This window comes from Dendropsophus ebraccatus, chromosome 2, assembly GCF_027789765.1.
Source record: "Dendropsophus ebraccatus isolate aDenEbr1 chromosome 2, aDenEbr1.pat, whole genome shotgun sequence".
Classification (NCBI taxonomy): domain Eukaryota; kingdom Metazoa; phylum Chordata; class Amphibia; order Anura; family Hylidae; genus Dendropsophus; species Dendropsophus ebraccatus.
Window position 1 is genome coordinate 42,797,503 of NC_091455.1, and position 22,741 is coordinate 42,820,243.

Sequence of the window (22,741 nt, forward strand, 5' to 3'; positions counted from 1 at the left end):
GTTTTGATCATGTCCCCCCCCCTTCTTTCCTCCAGACTATACAGATTCAAAATCCTTTAGTCTTTAGCCTGTCTTTGGACCTGTTTTATTTTATTAATATCTTTATGTAGGTGAGGTCTCCAGAGCTGGAGGGTTACATTTCGAAGGCAGTACTGTACACATACACTAGTAGAAATAAAAGGGAGAACTACCCAGAACTTAATGGGTGGTGAGACATAAGAGGAAAGATTTACCTCTCAGGCACAGTGTTGTCTTTCTGGAGGAGACAGACAAGTCACAGACTCCAGGTACACAGCCCAGACTCCCTCTCTCCTGCACATAGCACAAGCTAAGCCCCACCTCCTGTGTTCCATCCTGATCTCTGTCACCAGATCCTAATTAACAACAGGCAGCGGACAGAATGTTACAGAGACACTCAGTGGCCAAGATTTTAGAACATCTTTCTGGGGAAAAGAGTCATTCTTGGTAAATGAAGTGATTTACAAATATTTCACAGAGACATCAAAGCATTGCTGAAATAGGTTGATGGTTAAACAACTGTTGAATGAATGATCATTCTGCAAACTCTCAGCCATACACAAGTTCATATTGGCCATAATACACTCACCGGCCACTTTATTAGGTACACCTGTCCAACTGCACGTTACCACTTAATTTCTAATCAGCCAATCACATGGCGGCAACTCAGTGCATTTAGGCATGTAGACATGGTCAAGACAATTTCCTGCAGTTCAAACCGAGCAACAGTATGGGGAAGAAAGGTGATTTGAGTGCTTTGGAACGTGGCATGGTTGTTGGTGCCAGAAGGGCTGGTCTGAGTATTTCAGAAACTGATGATCTACTGGGATTTTCACGCACAACCATCTCTAGGGTTTACAGAGAATGGTCCGAAAAAGAAAAAACATCCAGTGAGCGGCAGTTGTGTGGGCAGAAATGCCTTGTTGATGCCAGAGGTCAGAGGAGAATGGGCAGACTGGTTCGAGGTGATAGAAAGGCAACAGTGACTCAAATAGCCAACCGTTACAACCAAGGTAGGCAGAAGAGCATCTCTGAACGCACAGTACGTCCAACTTTGAGGCAGATGGGCTACAGCAGCAGAAGACCACACCGGGTGCCACTCCTTTCAGCTAAGAACAGGAAACGGAGGCTACAATTTGCACAAGCTCATCGAAATTGGACAGTAGAAGATTGGAAAAACGTTGCCTGGTCTGATGAGTCTCGATTTCTGCTGCGACATTCGGATGGTAGGGTCAGAATTTGGCGTCAACAACATGAAAGCATGGATCCATCCTGCCTTGTATCAACGGTTCAGGCTGGTGGTGGTGGTGTCATGGTGTGGGGAATATTTTCTTGGCACTCTTTGGGCCCCTTGGTACCAATTGAGCATCGTTGCAACGCCACAGCCTACCTGAGTATTGTTGCTGACCATGTCCATCCCTTTATGACCACAATGTACCCAACATCTGATGGCTACTTTCAGCAGGATAATGGGCCATGTCATAAAGCTAGAATCATCTCAGACTGGTTTCTTGAACATGACAATGAGTTCACTGTACTCCAATGGCCTCCACAGTCACCAGATCTCAATCCAATAGAGCATCTTTGGGATGTGGTGGAACGGGAGATTCGCATCATGGATGTGCAGCCGACAAATCTGCGGCAACTGTGTGATGCCATCATGTCAATATGGACCAAAATCTCTGAGGAATGCTTCCAGCACCTTGTTGAATCTATGCCACGAAGAATTGAGGCAGTTCTGAAGGCAAAAGGGGGTCCAACCCGTTACTAGCATGGTGTACCTAATAAAGTGGCCGGTGAGTGTAGTTGTTCATACTAACCATATATGATCATGAACACTTCATGAAGGACAGTATAATGAAGGATATTCTCTAGCTCCAAAGTTAGTAAAATTTCAAAGTCTTTATTAGAACATGTTTAAAAATATTCTTAAAAAACATTGATGTTCACAAGAAAAATAACCGACGCGTTTCGGACAGAACATCCTTACTGGGAGTGTTACCGGGAGTCGCCCTGCTTGCCTTTTCTCTGTGCTTTAACATAGGACCCAGTGCACATTGTCGGTTTGGTGAGATGACCACAATTGCTGTTTTACAGCTGCTCTTGGTACTTTACGAAGGACAGTCTTTATTCCCGAGAACATTTTTTATGAACTTAATATCTTCCATCTGACTAAAGGCTGAAAACTTCAAAGATCATCAGACCATGACAGATCGGTTCGTCTAAAGGGATCACAGGACTATGGATAAAAGGGTAGCTCAGAAGACATATCTAGTTCTTATTAAAGAGACCCAATGCTTTATGGAGATAGTACAAATTTCTCGCCTCCAAACTGAAAATGTTGGTCCCCTCAAAAATAATCTGGGTGTAATGGGGGAGGGGGAAGAGGAAAAGGCCAATCTACTAAATACATTCTTCTCTACTGTATTCACAGAGGAGAATCCCATAACAGACGACATGACTAGGGATAATATAAATCCTCCCATAAATCTCACCTGCCTAACACAACAAGAAGTGGGGAGACGCCTTAAAAACATTAAAATCCATAAGTCACCGGGCCCAGAAGGTATCCATCCTAGAGTTTTGCAAGAATTAAATACTGTGTTAGACAGACCGTTATTTCTAATATTTAAAGATTCTATTACAACAGGGATTGTTCCACAGGACTGGCACATAGCTAATGTGGTACCAATATTCAAGAAGGGGTCAAAGAGTGACCCTGGAAACTACAGGCCCGTAAGTCTAACATCTATAGTAGGTAAAGTATTTGAGGGGTTTGTAAGAGATGCTATACTGGAGTATCTTAATGAAAATAATCTTATGATGCTGCACCAGCATGGATTTATGAGGGATCGATCCTGTCAGACTAATCTGATCGGCTTCTATGAAGAGGTAAGTTATAGACTGGACCTGGGGGAGGCTGTGGATGTTGTGTATCTAGACTTTTCAAAGGCATTTGATACTGTGCCGCATGAAAGGTTGGTCTACAAAATGAGGATGCTGGGACTCGAGGAAAACGTATGCAAATGGGTAAGTAACTGGTTGTGTGATAGAAAACAGAGGGTGGTCATTGATGGAACATATTCAGATTGGGTTTTAGTTACTAGTGGGGTACCACAGGGGTCAGTGTTGGGTCCACTTCTTTTTAATATTTTTATTAATGATCTTGTTGAGGGGCTACAGAGCAGAATCTCCATTTTTGCAGATGATACTAAACTAGGTAAAGTAACCAGTACAGAGGAGGATAATATCACATTACAGAGGGATTTGGAGAAGCTAGAGGCTTGGGCGGTGAAATGGCAAATGAAGTTTAATATGGATAAATGTAAGGTTATGCACTTGGGCCATAGAAATAATAAATACAGTTATGTGCTAAATAATAAAACACTGGGTAAAACTACTTCCGAAAAGGACCTGGGGGTATTGGTGGACAGTAAACTCAACTTTAGTGATCAGTGCCAGGCAGCAGCTGCCAAGGCTAATAAAATAATGGGATGCATCAAAAGAGGTATAGATGCTAAAGATGAGAACATAGTTTTGCCTCTTTATAAATCACTGGTCAGACCACACATGGAATACTGTGTACAGTTTTGGGCACCGGTATATAAGAAGGACACAGCTCAACTGGAGCGGGTGCAGAGGAGGGCAACAAAGGTCATTAAGGGAATGGGTGGGTTACAGTACCAAGACAGGTTATCAAGCTTGGGGTTATTTACGCTAGAAAAAAGACGTCTTAGGGGCGATCTGATCACAACGTACAAATATATGAATAGACAGTACAGAGATCTTTGTAGTGGTCTTTTTACTCCTAGGTCTGTAACCATGACAAGGGGGCATCCTCTACGTTTAGAGGAAAGAAGATTTTATCATCAGCATCGACACGGGTTCTTTACTGTACGAGCGGTAAGACTGTGGAACTCTCTGCCACATGATGTTGTCATGGCCGATTCAATAAATAAGTTCAAGGGAGGCCTGGATGCTTTTCTTGAACAATATAATATTACAAGTTATGGGCATTAGATTTCCGGTGATACGTTGATCCGGGGATTGTTCTGGTTGCCATTGGAGTCGGGGGGGGGGGGGGGTTCTCCCTGTGGTGGGGTGGTTGTCGTCTGCCTCGTGGGGTTTTTTGCCTTCCCTGGATCAACACAGTAGGGTTTCCCTAGGTTGAACCTGATGGACTCTTGTCTTCTTTCAACCTTATTTACTATGTTACTATGTTACTAAAATGAAGAGTCACCATCTGTAGACAGCAGTTACGGGAAGTAGAATTTTGTTCCTCATGGACGATGAATTTGTGGTTGATTTGAAGACGCGTAATAAATTACAGAATTATCCAAACACGGTTTACTCGGAGGGGCACATTGGACAGTGAGGACATTATTATCCCGCCTAATAATGGGGCTTTGATACAAGAGGTCATGAAAAGCTTTTCATTCATAGTCTTGTAAGACAAAAGACTCTTTATTAAAGTAAACATTTATTTCTAATGCAGCATGGATCATAATCGCATCCATTCTATATTTCTCACAAAAAGAACTGATTCTTTTTTTTGAAAATCCAGCTGGTGGGGAGTCTTCAAGGCAATTTGTCTTCTGACTTATGCACAGTAGCTCTTCTCCAGAAGGACGAACACTGTGTAGGAACAGCAAGTGTAGCCACAGCATCCATGTCCAATATTCCTCCTCTTACTGGTCCAGTGACATAGAAAAGACCAGTGTTCCCAACTCTTCCTACAGCTGGGACTTTTCCAAGCAGACTGTCTTCCTATTGCTACCTATAGATGGCATATAGATCTCATAAATCCATAACTTTTAAAAAATTTACTAACTTTAACCATGTGATAGCTGTTGGCCAATTATTCATTTAGCTGTCCGCTATCTCTCCCGATGTCTGCACGGATGTTCTCCTTGGCCAATTGTTGTATTGTGAATGGAGAGAAGAGGGGTAGCTGCTGCCAGATTTCTCTGGTTCTATATTGTCTTTTCAAGAACAAAAGAATTAAGCAGCTGAAATCCAACATGCCCAATCCTTCTATTCCCTGACGTCATCTGCCATGGGAGAGTCAAGTCATCTGTCACGTGATAGGCCTACATACAGTTGGCTGGTTCTACAACAAAAGTCTACTTGTCAGTGTAAAGGTCTCCATACACCTTGTACTCTATGGGGTTCTCCCTAATGACCACCAACACATGATGATAGTGATAGGGGTTGGGTGTAATGGAACATCACTACCCAACCCCTTTGTTCTGGAAGAGATAAACCACCGCCAAAGCTGTCTGGTTGTGGCTTGCCACTCTCCTCCCCATAGACAAAACAGAAACGCTCAGCCGTACACAACGTTTTTGTGTATGGGGAGTACGGGGCCGTTTGAGAGATAACTGACAGCTGATCCATCATTTGCCCATGGGTTATTTAAGGTGTATGGAGACCTTTTATAGGAAATGTTTATCTTTAAGAAATTCTAACCTTGTTTCTCCTCCCTTTATTGTGAGTGTGTGGAAAACAAAATAGTCGAAACTATTGTAGATTTTAGAAGGCAGTTTTTGTATGTAGAGCAGGGAGCCATACTGTTTTCTCCACCAAGCCCTCCTTCCCTTTCTCCTTTGTTTCTAGAAAATATCATAAATCATGAATTGTTTTCGATCCCTCACTCAGTTCTTAGGGTTATTGGTGGGAGATGTCTCCGCAATCACCTACGAAAGCTTCTCCCACGGGTTCTTCCCCAGATGGCTGTTTAGTCTATGCGTCTGGCAGATTGCTTTGTATAACGTTGTGTTGACGTTTGTAGTTTTATACTTTGTTTGACTCAATAAGAATCACAATTGTTAATAAATATAGCGAATAGCGTAAAGAACAAGTAGGTTGTGCGCGGCGATCTTTTACTATCCAAAGTCTTTGAGTGTCAGGTAAATAAATTTCAGCTTTGTCTTTCTCTTACGAGATGCCAATGCCAGAGAGAAGAGCGTCCTGGTGGAGAGTGTGACACAACTAAAAAAGCTGGCAGATGTTTCTGTACAAGATCTCACACATAAAGAGGAGGAACAGAAGAGCATTCTTCATCAACTGCACAGCGCCATTCACAGTGTGAAGGAGAAAGACCGAGACCTCCGCCTCCTGCAAACACAAGTAATAATGTCTGCCTCCTTACAATAGCACAATGATCTATTCTGGGTCAGGGCAGGACAATTCTCAGCACTAATGCACAGCTAGGGCCGGGGAGGACTTAGGACATCATGCACACCAAGAGATTTTTATTATTTTGAAGGTCCCCCAACATTGACCTTTTAAGGTTCTTCCGTTTTTTAATATGTAAAACAAAAATATTATTGTAGACTGTAGATATTTGTCAGTGGAACCTACGTCTGGAGATGGAGGTATGCATTTTTCCTGGTAAGGCTGGGTTCACACTACGTTTGTGCAATGCGCTTTTTTTAAACCCGTTTTTGCAAAAAACGGGTGGAAAAACGGATGCATTCATGTTTATCCCTTTTGATTCGTTTTTCCATTGACTTCCATTCTAAAAGAAACGGATCAAAACGCATCCGTTTTTTTTTTAACATAATCACAAAAATAGGGTCAAGTACGTTTTTTGTGGAAGTCAACAGATCAAAATTTAAAACGTAGTGTGAACCCAGCCTAATTAAGCTATATAATTTTAGATTCAGTGACCTTCACATGGCAGTCATGTATGTCATGGTATGTGTATAGGCTAACCACAAAGAAGGTGTTTTTTAAGTAAACATTCAGCTAAAATGGGGTATTCCAGGATTCCGAATGTTTATATTTGTTGTTTATGGTTGGGAAAAAATGAAAAATAAATGATACTTACTGACCTTGGTCCCCTGCAGTTCCTCAGGCTCCATTAGTCTCCATTGGTTCTTATTTCCACCTGCCTGCTCAGCCATAAAATGGCCACAGAGGAATCTTCTCTCAGTAATAAACTGAGCAGGTATTCCTGCCGAGACATAGTAGGAATAGGCACAGATTAGCAGAGCACCTGAATTTTATGCACGGGAGCCAAATAGGTAAGTAACATTTACAGTATTTTTTTTTTATTTTTTCTAGCACCTTGATTATTTAGCCTAACAGTAACACACAGCTATATTGGCCTATAGTTTAGGCAGAAACAATTGGGGAGATTTATCAAACATGGTGTAAAGTAAAACTCGCTCAGTTGCCCCTAGCAACCAATCAGATTCCACCTTTCATTCCTCACAGACTCTTTGGAAAATGAAAGGTGGAATCTGATTGGTTGCTAGGGGCAACTGAGCCAGTTTCACTTTACACCATGTTTGATAAATCTCCCCCAATATTTTCATATTTAATGGAGTCAAATAGAATGGAGTGAAGCAACATCCTGGGTGAAATTTGCAGAAACCATTCCAGTTTTTATTGTGTAACATTGATCATTTCTATTATTTTATGTCAGCTTCAGGAACAGATAAAGCAGCAGGAGGGCGTGGAGGCACAATTGTCAGAGAAGACATCAGAACACCTGTCATTACAGGCCGCCGTCCATCAGCTAGAGGAACAGTATTTCTCCACAGCTCAGTCTGTGCAGGAGCGGATTGTGTCAGAACTTCGGTAGGTCATCCCAAATCTAGCAATATTTAGAATGTAATATTTCTTTAGTAAGTTTCATATCTGTCTTTGATATTTTTATACAGCAATCACTTTTTCTGTATAGATAAATTGTATGACTTTTGGTAATAATTGCATACAGATATATACATTTAGTATTGTACTACCCAAAAGCACTTAAAGGAGAAGTCCCATGAAATCCAAAAATGACAGGAAGGCAGGTAGATGCGGGAAAATAATAAACAAAGTATACTTACCTATCATCGTGCTCTGTAGCACCACGTCTGGGTCCCGTTGACAGCAATGAGTGTCATGTAGTTCTTTTAACTGCAAAGTCATGAACCTGTCTCAGTGATTGTCTGTTCAGCCAATTAATGTCCCGCCCCAGTTACTGACTGGCTGAGAGGACAGTTGCCCAGCCAGGCCATGACGTTGCAGCTGAAAAAGCCAGGAATGTGATGTTGCAGCTGGAAAGCTGGGTATGTGACGTTGCAGCTGGAAGAGCCAGGTACATGACGTTGCAGCTGGAAGAGCCAGCAACAATCTGACGTTGCAGCTGGAAGAGCTGGGTATGTGACGTTACAGCTGGAAGAGCCGGGTACGGGATGTTGCAGCTGGAAGAGCCGGTTACGTGATGTTGCAGCTGGAAGAGCTGGGTACATGACATTGCACCTGGAAGAGCCGGGTATGTGACGTTGTAGCTGGAAGAGCCGGGAACGGGACGTTGCAGGTGGAAGAGCCGGGTATGTGACGTTGCACCTGGAAGAACCGGGTATGTGACGTTGCACCTGGAAGAACCGGGTATGTGACGTTGCAGCTGGAGGAGCCGGATACCTGACGTTGCAGGTGGAAGAGCCGGGTATGTGACGTTGCACCTGGAAGAGCCGGGTATGTGACATTGCAGCAGGAAGAGATGGGTATGTGACGTTGCAGCTGGAAGAGCCGGGTACGTGACGTTGCAGCTGGAAGAGCCGGGTACATGACGTTGCAGATAGAAGAGCCGGGTATCTGATGTTGCAGCTGGAAGAGCCGGGTATGTGACGTTGGACCTGGAAGAGCCGGGTACGTGACATTGCAGCTGGAAGAGCAGGGAACGGGATGTTGCAGCTGGAAAAGCCGGGTACGTGACATTTCAGGTGGAAGAGCCGGGTATGTGACGTTGCACCTTGAAGAGTCGGGTATGTGACGTTGCAGCTGGAAGAGCCGGGTATGTGACCTTGCACCTGGAAGAACCGGGTATGTGACGTTGCAGCTGGAGGAGCCGGATACCTGACGTTGCAGGTGGAAGAGCCGGGTATGTGACGTTGCACCTGGAAGAGCCGGGTATGTGACATTGCAGCAGGAAGAGATGGGTATGTGACGTTGCAGCTGGAAGAGCCGGGTACGTGACATTGCAGCTGGAAGAGCCGGGTACATGACGTTGCAGATAGAAGAGCCGGGTATCTGATGTTGCAGCTGGAAGAGCCGGGTATGTGACGTTGGACCTGGAAGAGCCGGGTACGTGACATTGCAGCTGGAAGAGCAGGGAACGGGATGTTGCAGCTGGAAAAGCCGGGTACGTGACGTTGCAGATGGAAGAGCCGGGTATGTGAGGTTGCACCTGGAAGAGCCAAGTATGTGACGTTGCAGCTGGAAGAGCCGGGTATGTGATGTTGCAGCTGGAAGAGCCGGGTACGTGACGTTGCAGCTGGAAGAGCCGGGTACGTGACGTTGCAGCTGGAAGAGCCGGGTACGTGACATTGCAGCTGGAAGAGCCGGGTACGTGACTATGCAGCTAGAGGAGCCAGGTACGTGACGTTGCACCTGCATGAGCCGGGTACGTGACGTTGCAGCTGGAAGAGCAGGGAATGGGACGTTGCAGCTGGAAAAGCCGGGTACGTGACATTTCAGGTGGAAGAGCCGGGTATGTGACGTTGCACCTTGAAGAGTCGGGTATGTGACGTTGCAGCTGGAAGAGCCGGGTATGTGACGTTGCAGCTGGAAGAGCGGGGTACCTGACGTTGCAGATGGAAAAGCCGGGTATGTGACGTTGCACCTGGAAGAGCTGAGTATGTGGCGTTGCAGCCGCAAGAGCCGGTTATGTGATGTTGCAGCTGGAAGAGCCGGGTACGTGACGTTGCAGCTGGAAGAGCCGGGTACATGACATTGCAGCTGGAAGAGCCGGGTACGTGACTATGCAGCTAGAGGAGCCAGGTATGTGACGTTGCAGCTGGAAGAGCTGGGTATGTGATGTTGCAGCTGGAGGAGCCAGGTACCTCAGGTTGTCCTGTAGTTCTTTTAACTGAAACGTCATGTAACTGAGTGATTGTCCATTCAGCCAATTAATGTCTCGCCCCAGTTACTGACTGGCTGAGACGGCAGTTGCCCAGCCAGGCCCTGAAGTTGAGCTGAAAAAGCAAGGAATGTGATATTGCAGCTGGAAAGCTGGGTACGTGACGTTGCAGCTGTAAAAGCCAGGTACATGACGTTGCAACTGGAAGAGCCAGCAACAATGTTACATTGCAGCTGGAAGAGCTGGGTATGTGACGTTACAGCTGGAAGAGCTGGGTATGTGACCTTACAGCTGGAAGAGCTGGGTACGTGATGTTATACCTGGAAGAGCCTGGTACATGACGTTGCAGCTGGAAGAGTCGGGTACGTGACATTGCAGGTGAAAGAGCTGGGTATGTGACGTTGCACCTGGAAGAGCCGGGTATGTGACGTTGCAGCTGGAAGAGCCGGGTATGTGATGTTGCAGCTGGAAGAGTCGGGTACCTGATGCTGCAGATGGAAGAGCCGGGTATGTGACGTTGCACCTGGAAGGGCCAGGTATGTGACTTTGCAGCTGGAAGAGCCGGGTACGTGACATTGCAGCTGGAAGAGCCAGGTACGTGACTTTGCAGCTGGAAGAGCTGGGTATGTGATGTTGCAGCTAGAAGAGCCCGGTACGTGACGTTGCAGCTGGAAGAGCTGGGTATGTGACTTTGCAGCTGGAGGAGTCGGGTATATGATGCTGCAGCTGGAAAAGCCGTGTATATGTGATGTTGCAGCTGGAAGAGCCGGGTATGTGACATACCCGGTTTCCAGCAGAAAATGACATCCGGCGGCCATCAGCAGAACCCAGAAGTGGCTATGGAGGCACGAGGGTGGGTGGGTTTGCATAATTTATTATTTTCCCGCACTCCCTTGCCTTCCTTCATTTTTTGAATTTGGTGGGACTTCTCTTTTAGGAGGTGCCTATACACCTTCATTAACTGTCGACTGAACAATCCTCCCCAAGTTATATATAGAAAGGAGAGGGGTAAGCCCTTTTCTCTTCATGCACAAAAGGGTCAGGTAGTGAAAAGGGCCCAAAAATGTACAGCGATGTATACAATAGGTTAAGGTGGCCATACATTCTTAGGCTATGTTCACACAACGTATGAGACCGGCCGTTCCGTGACCCTGGCCGGGTCACGGAGCGGCCGGTCTCTGGCCGGATCATCTCCACCGGTACTTAAGTACCGGACGGATGATCTTTCCGGCCGCAGAGCTCTGATGCGGGCGCATCAGTGTGCGCCCGCATCAGAGCTTACCATAGCACACAGTGAAGCAAGCAGCCGGAGCCGCTCGCTTCACGTGAACTGACAGGTCTTTATGCGGCCGGAATTGCTGCTATTCATCAACATGATCAATGATCCTTGACTGATCCTGCTAAACATACTGCATCACAACCCTGACAAAGAGCTAATAATAAAAAGATGCCCAAACACCTTATATTGTGCTTCAGCTGACTATATGGTGGCCTCCCGACCCCCTACTGGCTAGTGGTGTTAGGGGATGGATAAACCAGTGCTAGAGTGTCAGAGCGGCCTGGCTGTGGCTTATCCCCCATAGAGAACATATGAACATACAGCCATGCTGAACGTTCATGTGTAATGGGAGGTTGAGAGAGATAAATGTCCTGACAGGTCAGTTTTCTGCGGGGCCGCACAGATCCCGGCCGGAGCGTATACGATGTGTGTATGCTCCGGCCGGGATCCCATTGCTTAATAAGTTGTGGTCCGCTGCGCAAAAACTACGGCCGTTGTTGCCATCGGCAACAACGTCCGTAGTTTTACGTAGTGTGAACATAGCCTCAATAAGTGTCAGCCAAACACAGGTTCAGCTGACATTTATCTCTCTCAACCTCCCATTACACATGAACGTTCAGCATGGCTGTATGTTCATATGTTCTCTATGGGGGATAAGCCACAGCCAGGCCGCTCTGACACTCTAGCACTGGTTTATCCATCCCCTAACACCACTAGCCAGTAGGGGGTCGGGAGGCCACCATATAGTCAGATGAAGCACAATATAAGGTGTTTGGGCATCTTTTTATATTAGCTCTTTGTCAGGGTTGTGATGCAGTATGTTTAGCAGGATCAGTCAAGGATCATTGATCATGTTGATGAATAGCAGCAATGTGAATGAGATCCAGTGATCCATTTTACATATGACTGAGTGAAGACACATTTGCATGGAGCAGTTTTACCCCTGGGCTGGTAGACAATTGACAGTGTCTCTATCATTATCATAGCAATGCTGCTATTTGCACTTAACAAGGGGCTGTAACAATTTGGGCGGCTTCTTTGGAGGCCATTCAAACCCTAAGCACTGTTCTTCGTTGAGTCCATACATGTAGTATTTGCCAGGCTACTGATGGCTCAAGTGACAGCTAGCCATTACTTATAAAATAATACTACGTAGTGTACTTTACTGGCCTATGGCAGTCTGCTGCACTCCTCTGTGCTATACTGACATATTCTGCCTGATAGAGGCTAAAAGGGCACTCCTCTGGTGTTTTAAGGCATAGACAAGTAGACCTACCTTTAAATCAGCCTTACCTGTAGTGGATGCTTACATATTGCCAGTGGCAGCCAGGCCAGAGAAGCATTACCCCTGTTCATTCACTAGACTGGCAGTCTATCGGTCACCTGTCTGTAGGACAGGGTTGTCAAACTGCGGCCTCCAGCTGTTGCAAAGTTACAATTCCAATCATGCCTGGACATCACACATAAAGGTGAAAGGTGACGCAAGTATATAGATAATATAGGATTAGGTCATTCATAATAGGAGATGGTCAGAGCTCACCCCTAGTAGTAGTACCCAGTACATTGCAAATCATGATCTATGCCTGTAGTGTTTTAAAGCAGTTACACAAAATAATTACTGTGCATGTTTAAAAAAAAAAACAAAAAAAAAACATTTGAACTAGCAAAAATTTCAAAATACAGGTCAAAAACAATTTAAAGGGATACTCTGGTGAAAATCTTTTTCCTTCAAATCAACTGGTTTCAGAAAGTTATATAGATCTGTAATTTACTTCTATTAAAAAAAAAACTGCTGTATGTCCTGCTGTATTTTCCAGTCTTCTTTTCAGTGCTCTCTGCTGCCCCCTCTGTCCATGTCAGTAACTGTCCAGAGCAGTAGCAAATCCCCATAGAAAACCTCTACTGCCCTGGACCGTTCCTGACATGGACAGAGGTGGCAGCAGAGAGCACTGTGTCAGACAGTGCACTTCCTTCAGGACATACAGCAGCTGATAAGTACTGGAAGACTAAAGATTTTTAAACAGAAGTAAATTACAAATCTATATAACTTTCTGAAACCAGTTGATTCGTAAGAAAAAGACTTTTGCCGGAGTAACCCTTTAAGAACAATGAAAAGGTTGTGATGCTGCAGCAGGCATTGTCTCCCCTTTAATGTCATTGCCTTTATTAGTAATATTATTATGATTTATTTTTTACAAAAAATGTTGTGGGCAGCATGTGGTTCCTGGGCTTCTGTGTGCCCTTCACTAGACACTGTAGCTATCCCCTTATATTTATTATAGCAAAGAGGCCGAAAAGTTACGGACTCAGCTAAAAGAAAAGCAGCTGACGGCAGATGAGGATAAATACCTGCGGAACAAAATGATGGAAGACTGCGGCCGGCTTACCAGAGAGAACGGTCGCTTACAGTCTAGAGTCCTGGAAGAAACTAAACAGCTAGAGGAGGTAGGTGAATTGTGTTTTCTTCTAAACATCAATGACATTTGCTGGCATTCACGATGGAGATCTTCCCATACTGGTGGTGTGCTCGTTATAATAACATCCGTCAGATCAGATGGTCTCAGCATTTTTAACAGGAATGTTCAGTTTGCTGACAGCAAGCGGAGATAGTAGCAATGGAGAGGAATTATTGAGACACAGGTTAGAGGGGTATACTGCAAAGCACTAAAGACTGCAGTACACATAAGGAGCGATTATTGTGCAAAAAATCGTTCAAATTTAGGCCATAATTTTTCAGTGCGTATACAGGCAACAATAAAAAAATTGTGTGTCGTTGATCGCATCTTTTAAGCTGACCATAAAATTATTGTTAATCTTCTCTAATCGTTTGGTGTATGTGCACATCGTTCGTGCTTTTGCTGGGATCAGAAGGAGTAAAAGATCTTAGTAATGATCGCACGATAACGATAGAATTCGAACGATAATCGTACGTGTAAACGCAGCGAATGATCGAACGACAAGCAAGAAATCGTTCATTTTGATCTTTGAACATGTTCTTAAATCGGCGTTCACAAAAAAATCGCAGATCGTTCCGTGTAAACAGTCGTTCACCGATTTTACCTATGTGAGAGATAGGCTTAAGCGATCGCAAAACGATTTCTCCTGTACGATATATCGTTCCGTCTAAAAGCTGATCGTTATAAAAAAAACGTTACTTCGAAATCGTTAATCGTACGATCGGGCGAATTATCATTCCGTATAAACGCAGCATAAGGGTCCTTTTACACACACAGATATCTGACAGATTTTTAAAGCCAAAGCCAGGAATGGATTTGTATAGAGGAGAAATCTCAGTCTTTCCTTTATGACCTGTTCCCTGTTTATAGTCTATTCCTGGCTTTGGTTTCAAAAATCTGTCAGATAATCTGTCTGTGTAAAAGGACCCTAATGACTTTCGTTCTGTGTGTTATGGTGAACGATTTCAGGTTGTTCCCAAAAGCGCTTGTTTGCAATCGTTTCTCGTTAATTGGTTGGTCTAAATCGCTTAAATAGTTGACTGAATCTGATTTTAGTTTTATGACCAATGTATTTGACAATATTTGACCAGCATATGTCAGGGGGAAAAGGATTGGACATGCTGGATTTCAATGTGCCTAATTCATGATAGAAGTAGATTGATGCTTGAACAATCATTGAACAAATCTGATGGTTGATTGTTTTGCAGCCATACACATTCTATGCCACATCATTTCTAGGAACAGTCTAGCACAATCTTCTATCCGACCATCACTTGAAAAATTTGAAGCACAGACAACTTCATTCCAGACGATAACACTTAGTTATAAGTTGCCTTAAAGGAGAAGTCCGGCCATTTTGAAAATCCGGCAGCCGGAAGGGGAGGCGGAGTTTGATAACAAGTACGGCTTTACCTCTCCTTTTGCCCGCAGTGAGCGGCAGGACCGGCCCCAGGACCCCTGCCAGAAGGCATTTTCCCCCCGAGCTGTAATGGCGTCATGACTCGGGGGAAAAAGGCCTGTCCTGGCTGATGGACTAGCCGCTCAGCTAATCAGTTACTGACTGGCTGAGCAGCCAGTCCATCAGCCGGGTCATGTCATCAGCAGCAGAGGAAATCCCAGAGCCCAGATTTTAAAAATGGCCGGATTTCTCCTTTAAATAATCATTCATTGTTAGAGGGAACCAATCATGGCGAAAATACCCCTAATGATAAGGAAACGTGCTGGTACATCACCCAGCAGGCTTCCCAAACATACCCCTGTACCCTCTGTGCCCTCCTTAATTACACCGTAATCTTACATTTCTGAAGTCCCGCGCTGTATGGTAATTAGGTGTAAGTAGTCACGGTGGGCCGATCTAGTCACGGTCCAGGGCAGTTGCAAGCGCTGTAATCACGCCCAGAGGGGCGTGATTGAAGGACCTGCGTTCCCCTGATGTCACCCGGGGCCTGCGTTCCACGGCGGGGGCGTGTACTTTACTCCCCTCTCCCCGTTGATAATCCATACATGCTTGGCCAGACCCGAGTTGTGTTTGTATGAGCGTTTGCTAGTAAAAGCTATTGATTATTGAGATGCCGTGCTGTACTTGTCGTGTGTGTGTGGATGGAGGAAGGGGGGCAATGCCTTAAATTCCCTGCAGGCGTTATCACTCTGTAATTGTCTCTTGATATTCTACAGATACAAACTCCTCCGCTGTGCCCATTGTAAAACTATTAGAACAAGACCACCCTTTGTTTACTGTGGGTTGTAGCTTTGATGAAGCTGTTAATGGTCAACAGGGGCGGGATAATGGCTGAAATACAAACCCATGTATAACATCTAGCTATCAGTATAACTTCCCCTGACCTGTTCTAGTTATATGTAACATAAAGCTTGACTAGTATGGACCCTGTAGCAATTGTATACACCAGTGCTTCTCACCAGTGAGGCGCCCCCTAGTTGTTGGTGAGGCCCAGCTGAGGAACCAGTTTTTACAAAGTAACTATGTTCTGCACAGTCCTTTTACTGTTTTCAAAAATCTCCATATTATCAACATTATTAATTTATTTTGTACTTTCTTTATTGGTATAAAGAGCTTGGGAGACTCGTGAAAGGCGGCCATAACATTATTTTTAGCTTTTAAATGGACTTTTACCACAGATGGTGAGGCCCAGGCACCCTCTTGGGCAGTCTGGTGAGGCACCGGCATTGCCTTGGTCTCTTGGGTGAGGCTCCAGCAGAAAAAGTTTGAGAAGCGCTGGTATACAGTATGTAGGGGCTGGATATTCCGGAGTGGTTTCCTATTGCAGATACAGTTGTCTGTGTTTGCACAGTCCTATGTTGTAGTAGTACAGTCATGTCTGGTAAGCTGCTTACTACACCGCAGTGGTGTTAAATAGCAACTCCCTGCCATGCTGTCACTGTTTTCTGCCTCCCTGTTCACCAGCCATGACATAATCCACGTTTCTGTCCTTCTATGCCAACTGCACTCCTTGTGTAACTCAGTAAGCACGTGTAGAATAATAAAGCCTGTGGCTGCATGACATCACAATGACATCACTGGAAAAGTCTCTAATGTGATCTGTCTTTATTTGGCTAGGGGGGACAAGATCTGCCAGCCAGAATTAGGTTGTAGCTAACAGAGACGCATTGTTGCAGAGAGACGGATATCTGCACAGTGTAACCTGTGGGCGCCCATCACCGGACTGCCAGGACGGCCTCAACTACAGTATCGTCTTATCACTGTTTTCTGTCTGTAACCCCCTAGACATATGATGGGTTGAATAGCACAGTAGGCTACAGTATTCTGCCCATCGGAGGCAAAGAAAACCAGACTGACCATGCCAGTGTGAACAGAGCCCAATTGTTTTTACAACCAGTATAGAAAAAACACAAATAAACAGAGCGGCCTGCTGACCCTGATGGTATTCACTCCTTTTGTGTTAGATCTTTCTAGCTGTTTTCTCACATTCTCTATTCAGTTTATTTATCTTGTCTGGGGTGGATTAGCTATAGTCGTGCTAATGTACTCCACCACACTAATTGTTCTCCGTACTCCACTCATTATATTCACAAAGTCCTTAGAACGTAACTGTCAGACAAACATTCGCTCCCCTGTGCTCACTATATAAATGGACGTTCAATGTTTATCGTTTGAAAGATCGTTAGATTGTTTGGATTTAAACGATAATCAGTTTGTGTAATAACAAAACGACCAACGAGAAATCGTTGGTCGTTTGATCGAATTCGAGCCTATTTTTATCGTTTAATCGTTCGCACATCGTTCGTTGTAATAAGAAGTCATAGCTGAAACGTACGCAATAGCGACGACAAAACAACCGCAAGAACGATCATAAGTAACGATCATCGTTCTGTGTAATTGGGCGAACGATTTCAATTCGTTTGCCATAGCGGTTGTTTGAGATCGTTTATCGTTAGTTGTCAAAAAATTGCTTGGTGTAGTAGTACCCTATGAGAACAAGGATTGGGCAGTGAAAATCCATCACACCTGAACTGTATCTCCTCCAACAGCATTTGAGGCCCCCGTACACCTAAAGGCCCTTTTACACGTGCCGATTATCAGCCAGGAGCGTTGCTAGAAACACTCCTTTGGCCGATAATTGGTCCACATAAAACAGTGATGGCTAACCTCGACACTCCAGCTGTTGCAAAACTACAATTACCATCATGCCTGAACAACCAAAGATATGGCTTTGGCTGCCCAGGTATAATGGGAATTGTAGTTTTGCAACAGCTGGAGTGTCAAGGTTAACCATCACTGACATAAAAGGAACAGCGGTCAGCCTAGGAGTGGGAAAACGCCCGATCCTCTGATGATCACATCTTTTGTACTGCTATGTGCACTGTGTGAAGCGGGAAAGTGCAGTTGATAGCAGTACGTTTAAACGGCCACACGAACAATACAGTGATCGTTCACGCGCCCGGTTCGCTCGATTCATAGTGCCTTTGGAAGGCACTGCAAACTGCTGCCAATCTCACTGATCAGCACTCATTTGCGGCCATGGATGGTCAAAGATCTTTACATGTAGAAGGGGCTTTATACTGTTGGCCAAACCTGACGATTTTAGTAAAAAGTGTATGGGTTCTTTCTGTCCTGAGTATTTTTGGTAACTTAAAGGGGTATTCCGGGCAACAAGAAAAATGCAGCTGCAGGCAGGGGGGTGAGCATAGTAAAGACTAATACTTTTTTCCGTACCTACACAGCCCCATATCACAGGGACCAGGATCCCCCCTGAAACTCATTTTCCCCTTGTCGTTTAGACCTGGCTGATAGATTGCCCACTCAGCCAATCAGTGACCGTAGTGGTGTCATTCCCCAGCCACTGATTGGCTGAGTAGGTAATCCATCAGCCGGGTCGTGACATCGCTTAAGCAGGAGATCCCGGAGCCTGGCAGGGGGGCCTGGGAGCTGTAAGAGAGTGCTGTTCTGGCACAGGCACAGGTAAGTAGCATATTATGTTTACCCCCTTGGTGTTAAATGGCGGCTTTCAATTAAAATTGCTGTCATTTTTACACTGTGTGAACATAGTCCTCAGGGTATATTGACAAGTAGTGTATCTGCTGTGGATATGATGCAGTGTTCAGCCATTTATGTTGCCATTTATGTTCAGCCACTATGTGCGTACACTCCGTCCGGGATTTCTCAGATTTCAGTGCAACGTACATTTTCTATCAATCAAGGCCGTTGTTGCAAATAAACTTATAAAAAAATATAAGTTGTGTGAACATAGCCTTAGGCTGTATTCACACACCATTGAATTGGACAGCCGTTATTTGTCTTTAAATGATGGCTGTTCAATAAAAATGGCTATCATTTCAATAGTGTGTTACATAGCCTAAAGGTACCCTAGCTGCATTTGGCCGACAGCTGTTTCTCTATATCCACCCATATGATAGACTCCCCTGGCGGCAGCTTATCGGTCTGCGGACAAAAGGATTGGGCAGTTAAAATGCGGTATGTTCAATCTTTCTTCTCTGACATCATCTGTCAGGGCAGAGTTGGGAGGACCCGCTAATATTGGTAGGTTTGGCTGAAACATGTCTAATGTGTACGGGAACCTTCCGTTTCTGGAACTGTTAAATTATACAAGATCCTGATATATTAAACATACTAAGGTTTTGTTCAAACACCGTAAAATAAATGTAAAATATCGGCGTAATTTTAAGTTAAAAATATGGCCGTATTTTCGATATAATAATGCTGTCATGATCGTGCCCGAAAAGGCATCAGTGCCACCCTCTGCGGTGAAGATCCGACCTCTGCGCCAAAGACTTCGCTTTTGGCATTAAGCCCGTGCCTGGTTTTCCTATGTTCTTTGCTTATGTCTTTTGTGATCCGGTCCATGTTTTCTCAGTTCCCCCTGCACTTTCCTTGTGGTCTGTTCACTAATTCTCTGCTGTGTTGTGATTGACAGGTCTCCTCACCTCTGGCTTCCTGTGTTTCTCTTGTGTGTTTCTCCTGCTCAGCCTATCTGCTTGGAGTCCGGGACTTCTGTTCCCTTATACCTTGGTCTCTTCCTTCACTCAGGGCTCTTGATAGCTTTGTCCAGCTAGTCTGTACTGCTAGATCCAGCCTTTGCTATACTGCCTGTTTCCTGATCCCTTTGCCTGTTTCTCTCTAGTCTTTGTTTTTGGGTTCAGCGTTCCTTGCTCTGTTGTCAGTTCATATTGTTTTTGTCTCTGGCTTCTGTTTTACCGTTTACCTTGCCTACTGTCTGTTATAGTGCCTTTGTCCTAGTATCTCCTTTCCGTCTGCTGCCCGTTTGTTGCCAACCTTGCCCGACGACTATTCTTTTATTGTGTGAGTTTCATCTTGTCTTGTTTTGTGTTTGCACATACTGCAGTGTAGGGAAAGCCGCCCAGTTGCTCGCCGCCATCTTAGGGAGAATTGTGGCAAGTAGGTAGGGACAGCGTGGGGGGTGTTAGCTATAGGGCCCACTTGTCTTGTGTCTCTTTGTTCCCAGGGACCCTGACAAATGCAATCCATAATCCACTCCAAGTCCAATTGTCTGGCGCTGCACACACCATATAGAATAACGTCCGTAATTGATTACAACCATCTATATAATCAATATGCTTACATGACCTGTTTTTGCAAAATGCAATCATTTTTTCCACCTGTTCTTACTCTAGTTTGTTATTTTTTTTTTTACTTAGTGTGAACATAGCCTTAACCTGGTTATTCATAGTCCTGGATCTTTTCTCACTTGTTATACAACAGAAATGTGGCAACTCAAGACATTAATGGGAATTTTGAAGGTTTTAAAAGTCACTTTAAGACCACAACCTCACAACATCTTTTATTTGCACATTGACAGCCTTTTTATGGACAGACATCATTTTGGCGTCTGGTTGATGCAAATTATAGCCGTAGATTGCAGAAAATGACCATGCTTGGTGCCAAAATGAAGGTAGCTAAAAAAAAAAAGCCCATCAAAGAAGATGTAGTATGTTTGTGGCCATAGTAGTCTACTTCCATAAATTGCTGGGTTATTAATCCTATTCTGCATATTTTTTACTTCTTTTATACATTCTTGCAGTCTGGTCTCTTGTTAAGGTGGTTCTATTCACAGGACTGACGGTCAATGATTGCTTTGGCCATCACTTATAAACACGGCCCCCATGTCAATTCCTGTGTAACCCGGTTGTGCAGTTTAATCCCTGTGTAAGAAGGAGGGGGATTAGATGCATATAGAAGGATCGGTCATGACATGTCCAATCTAACCTTGCCTTGGGTAGTGCACATCTAAAACATACCCTAATTCTACTGAAAAGGTTGGGATCTGCAGTCCATTTGTAGGATAAGAAGAAGAAGAAAACATCTCTTTTTCGGGCAGGATTATAAGGCATTTTTGCATATTTTTGTACAGGCACAACACCTATAGACGCCATATGATCACAGTTGAGCAGCTGTCAGATTTCCCCATCCTGGGCATCTGTTCAGGAGCCGTATGTAAGTTACCAGTTACACTAGGAAAAGTTATATTGGTCAGTACAGCTCTAAAGGAATATCGAATTAATTTATTTTTCTTCTAGTTTGGACTAACCCTGGTGTATAATGCTATATATAGATTTATTTTTAATATAAAATATGTAGGCATGTAACTGAGGTGGGACTTAGCTACCACTATGTGCAAGACTGAAGGAGTCGAAATCCTGGGTTGTATACTTGCAAGCTGTATCAGCCTGTATCAGCTGTATCCACACTGTACCTGAAAGTTAAATCAAGGCTTCTCGATTCTCTCTTTCCAATCAGGAAACTCAGGTTGCCAGCCTGTTCTCTGCCTCCAGCTGCCATGACAGCAGAGAGGAGTATGTGTTGTGCTGTGATTGGTCAAAGACGTAAGAGAGGAAGAAACTGTGTGTACTAGTGGCAAACAGACCATCCTTAAGGCCCTATTATACGCAACGATTATCGGCCGTATTCAGCCGTTATGGCTAATAATTGTTCAGTGTAATAGAAGGCAACGATCAGCCGACGTTAACAATGTCGGCTGATCGTTGCAGTCGTTTGTCTTTTAACATGTTGAAAGACAAATGACAATGATAGCAGCGATCTGCTCCCGTCGCTCTGTGGAATAGGAGCGGTGGCAGCAGACCACCGCTATCCTCTATGGGCTTCCCGGTTGATCTAACGATCACCTGAGCAGCTCCCCGCGCTCATTTTCTCCTCAAGTCGCCACTGGTTAATCTATCAGAACCATGCAGGTATGCTTTCAGACTTGACATTTTATTTTCTGAATTCATTGAAACATGATGCTTACTTAAAGGGCCACTCCAGCAAAATGTTTTTTCTTTCAAATCAACTAATATCAAAAAGTGCCAGAGATTTGTAATTTACTTCTTCTAAAAAAAACTTCAGTATTCCAGTACTTATCAGCTGCTGTATGTCATAGACATAGATATAGACATATAGGACATACAGCAGCTGATAAGTACTGGAAGACTTGCAGTTTTTTTTAATAGACGTAAAATACAGCTCTCTGGCACTTTCTGATATTAGTTGATTTGAAAGAAAAAACGTTTTGCTGGAGTGGCCAGTTGATCTGAATGGAAATAAAATATCGCCGGAGTTGCCCTTTAAATTTTACATCCATATACATTCACATTACAGGAACGAACACTCAGAGAACAAGAAAGTCTGAACCTTACAAAGAGGATTTCTGAGATCTCATCAGGAAAGGAGATGGAGAGACATCTAGAGCTGACGCTGTCACACTGGAGAAGACTCCTACACGATGAGAAGGAGAAGGTTGCTGCCGCTCAGGAACAGGTTTGCTAATATGTCTGGTAATATGTCTTCATAGCTGGTGTTATAATAGTCGCCTAAATACATAATACTAGTAATAGTAAAAGCACAATGTACCGATTTATCAAGGTTAAAATGAACCTAAAATGTGAAAATTGAGTTTTAGGGTGCACTCTCATGTGCCAAATAACAGGTAATATACATGGTTTATGTGCTTGCTCTCTGGATGTGCGTCACACAGCTATGGCCATTCTCAGTAAAATTGTGCAGTAATTGGCCACATTGCCCATTACCAGGGCCAAAAGGCACCCTTACTTCTGTTACTACCAGTCTGCTTTTCTTTCATAATGAAATCTCATAATTCACACTCATTAAACTCAGGTCTG

The 22,741-nt window shown here is 44.2% G+C and overlaps 1 protein-coding gene across 2 annotated transcripts in view; it reads left to right on the top strand.

Annotated features, from left to right (window-relative positions):
* Positions 1–22,741, top strand: part of LOC138783139 (paramyosin-like) — a 52,625-nt gene that overhangs the window by 17,378 nt on the left and 12,506 nt on the right. For both annotated transcript variants that reach the window (XM_069957433.1, XM_069957432.1), the window contains 4 exons: positions 5,963–6,147; positions 7,451–7,605; positions 13,436–13,598; positions 22,221–22,379. In XM_069957433.1, coding sequence (XP_069813534.1) covers positions 5,963–6,147; positions 7,451–7,605; positions 13,436–13,598; positions 22,221–22,379 — 662 coding nt within the window. The remainder of the gene's footprint in view (positions 1–5,962; positions 6,148–7,450; positions 7,606–13,435; positions 13,599–22,220; positions 22,380–22,741) is intronic.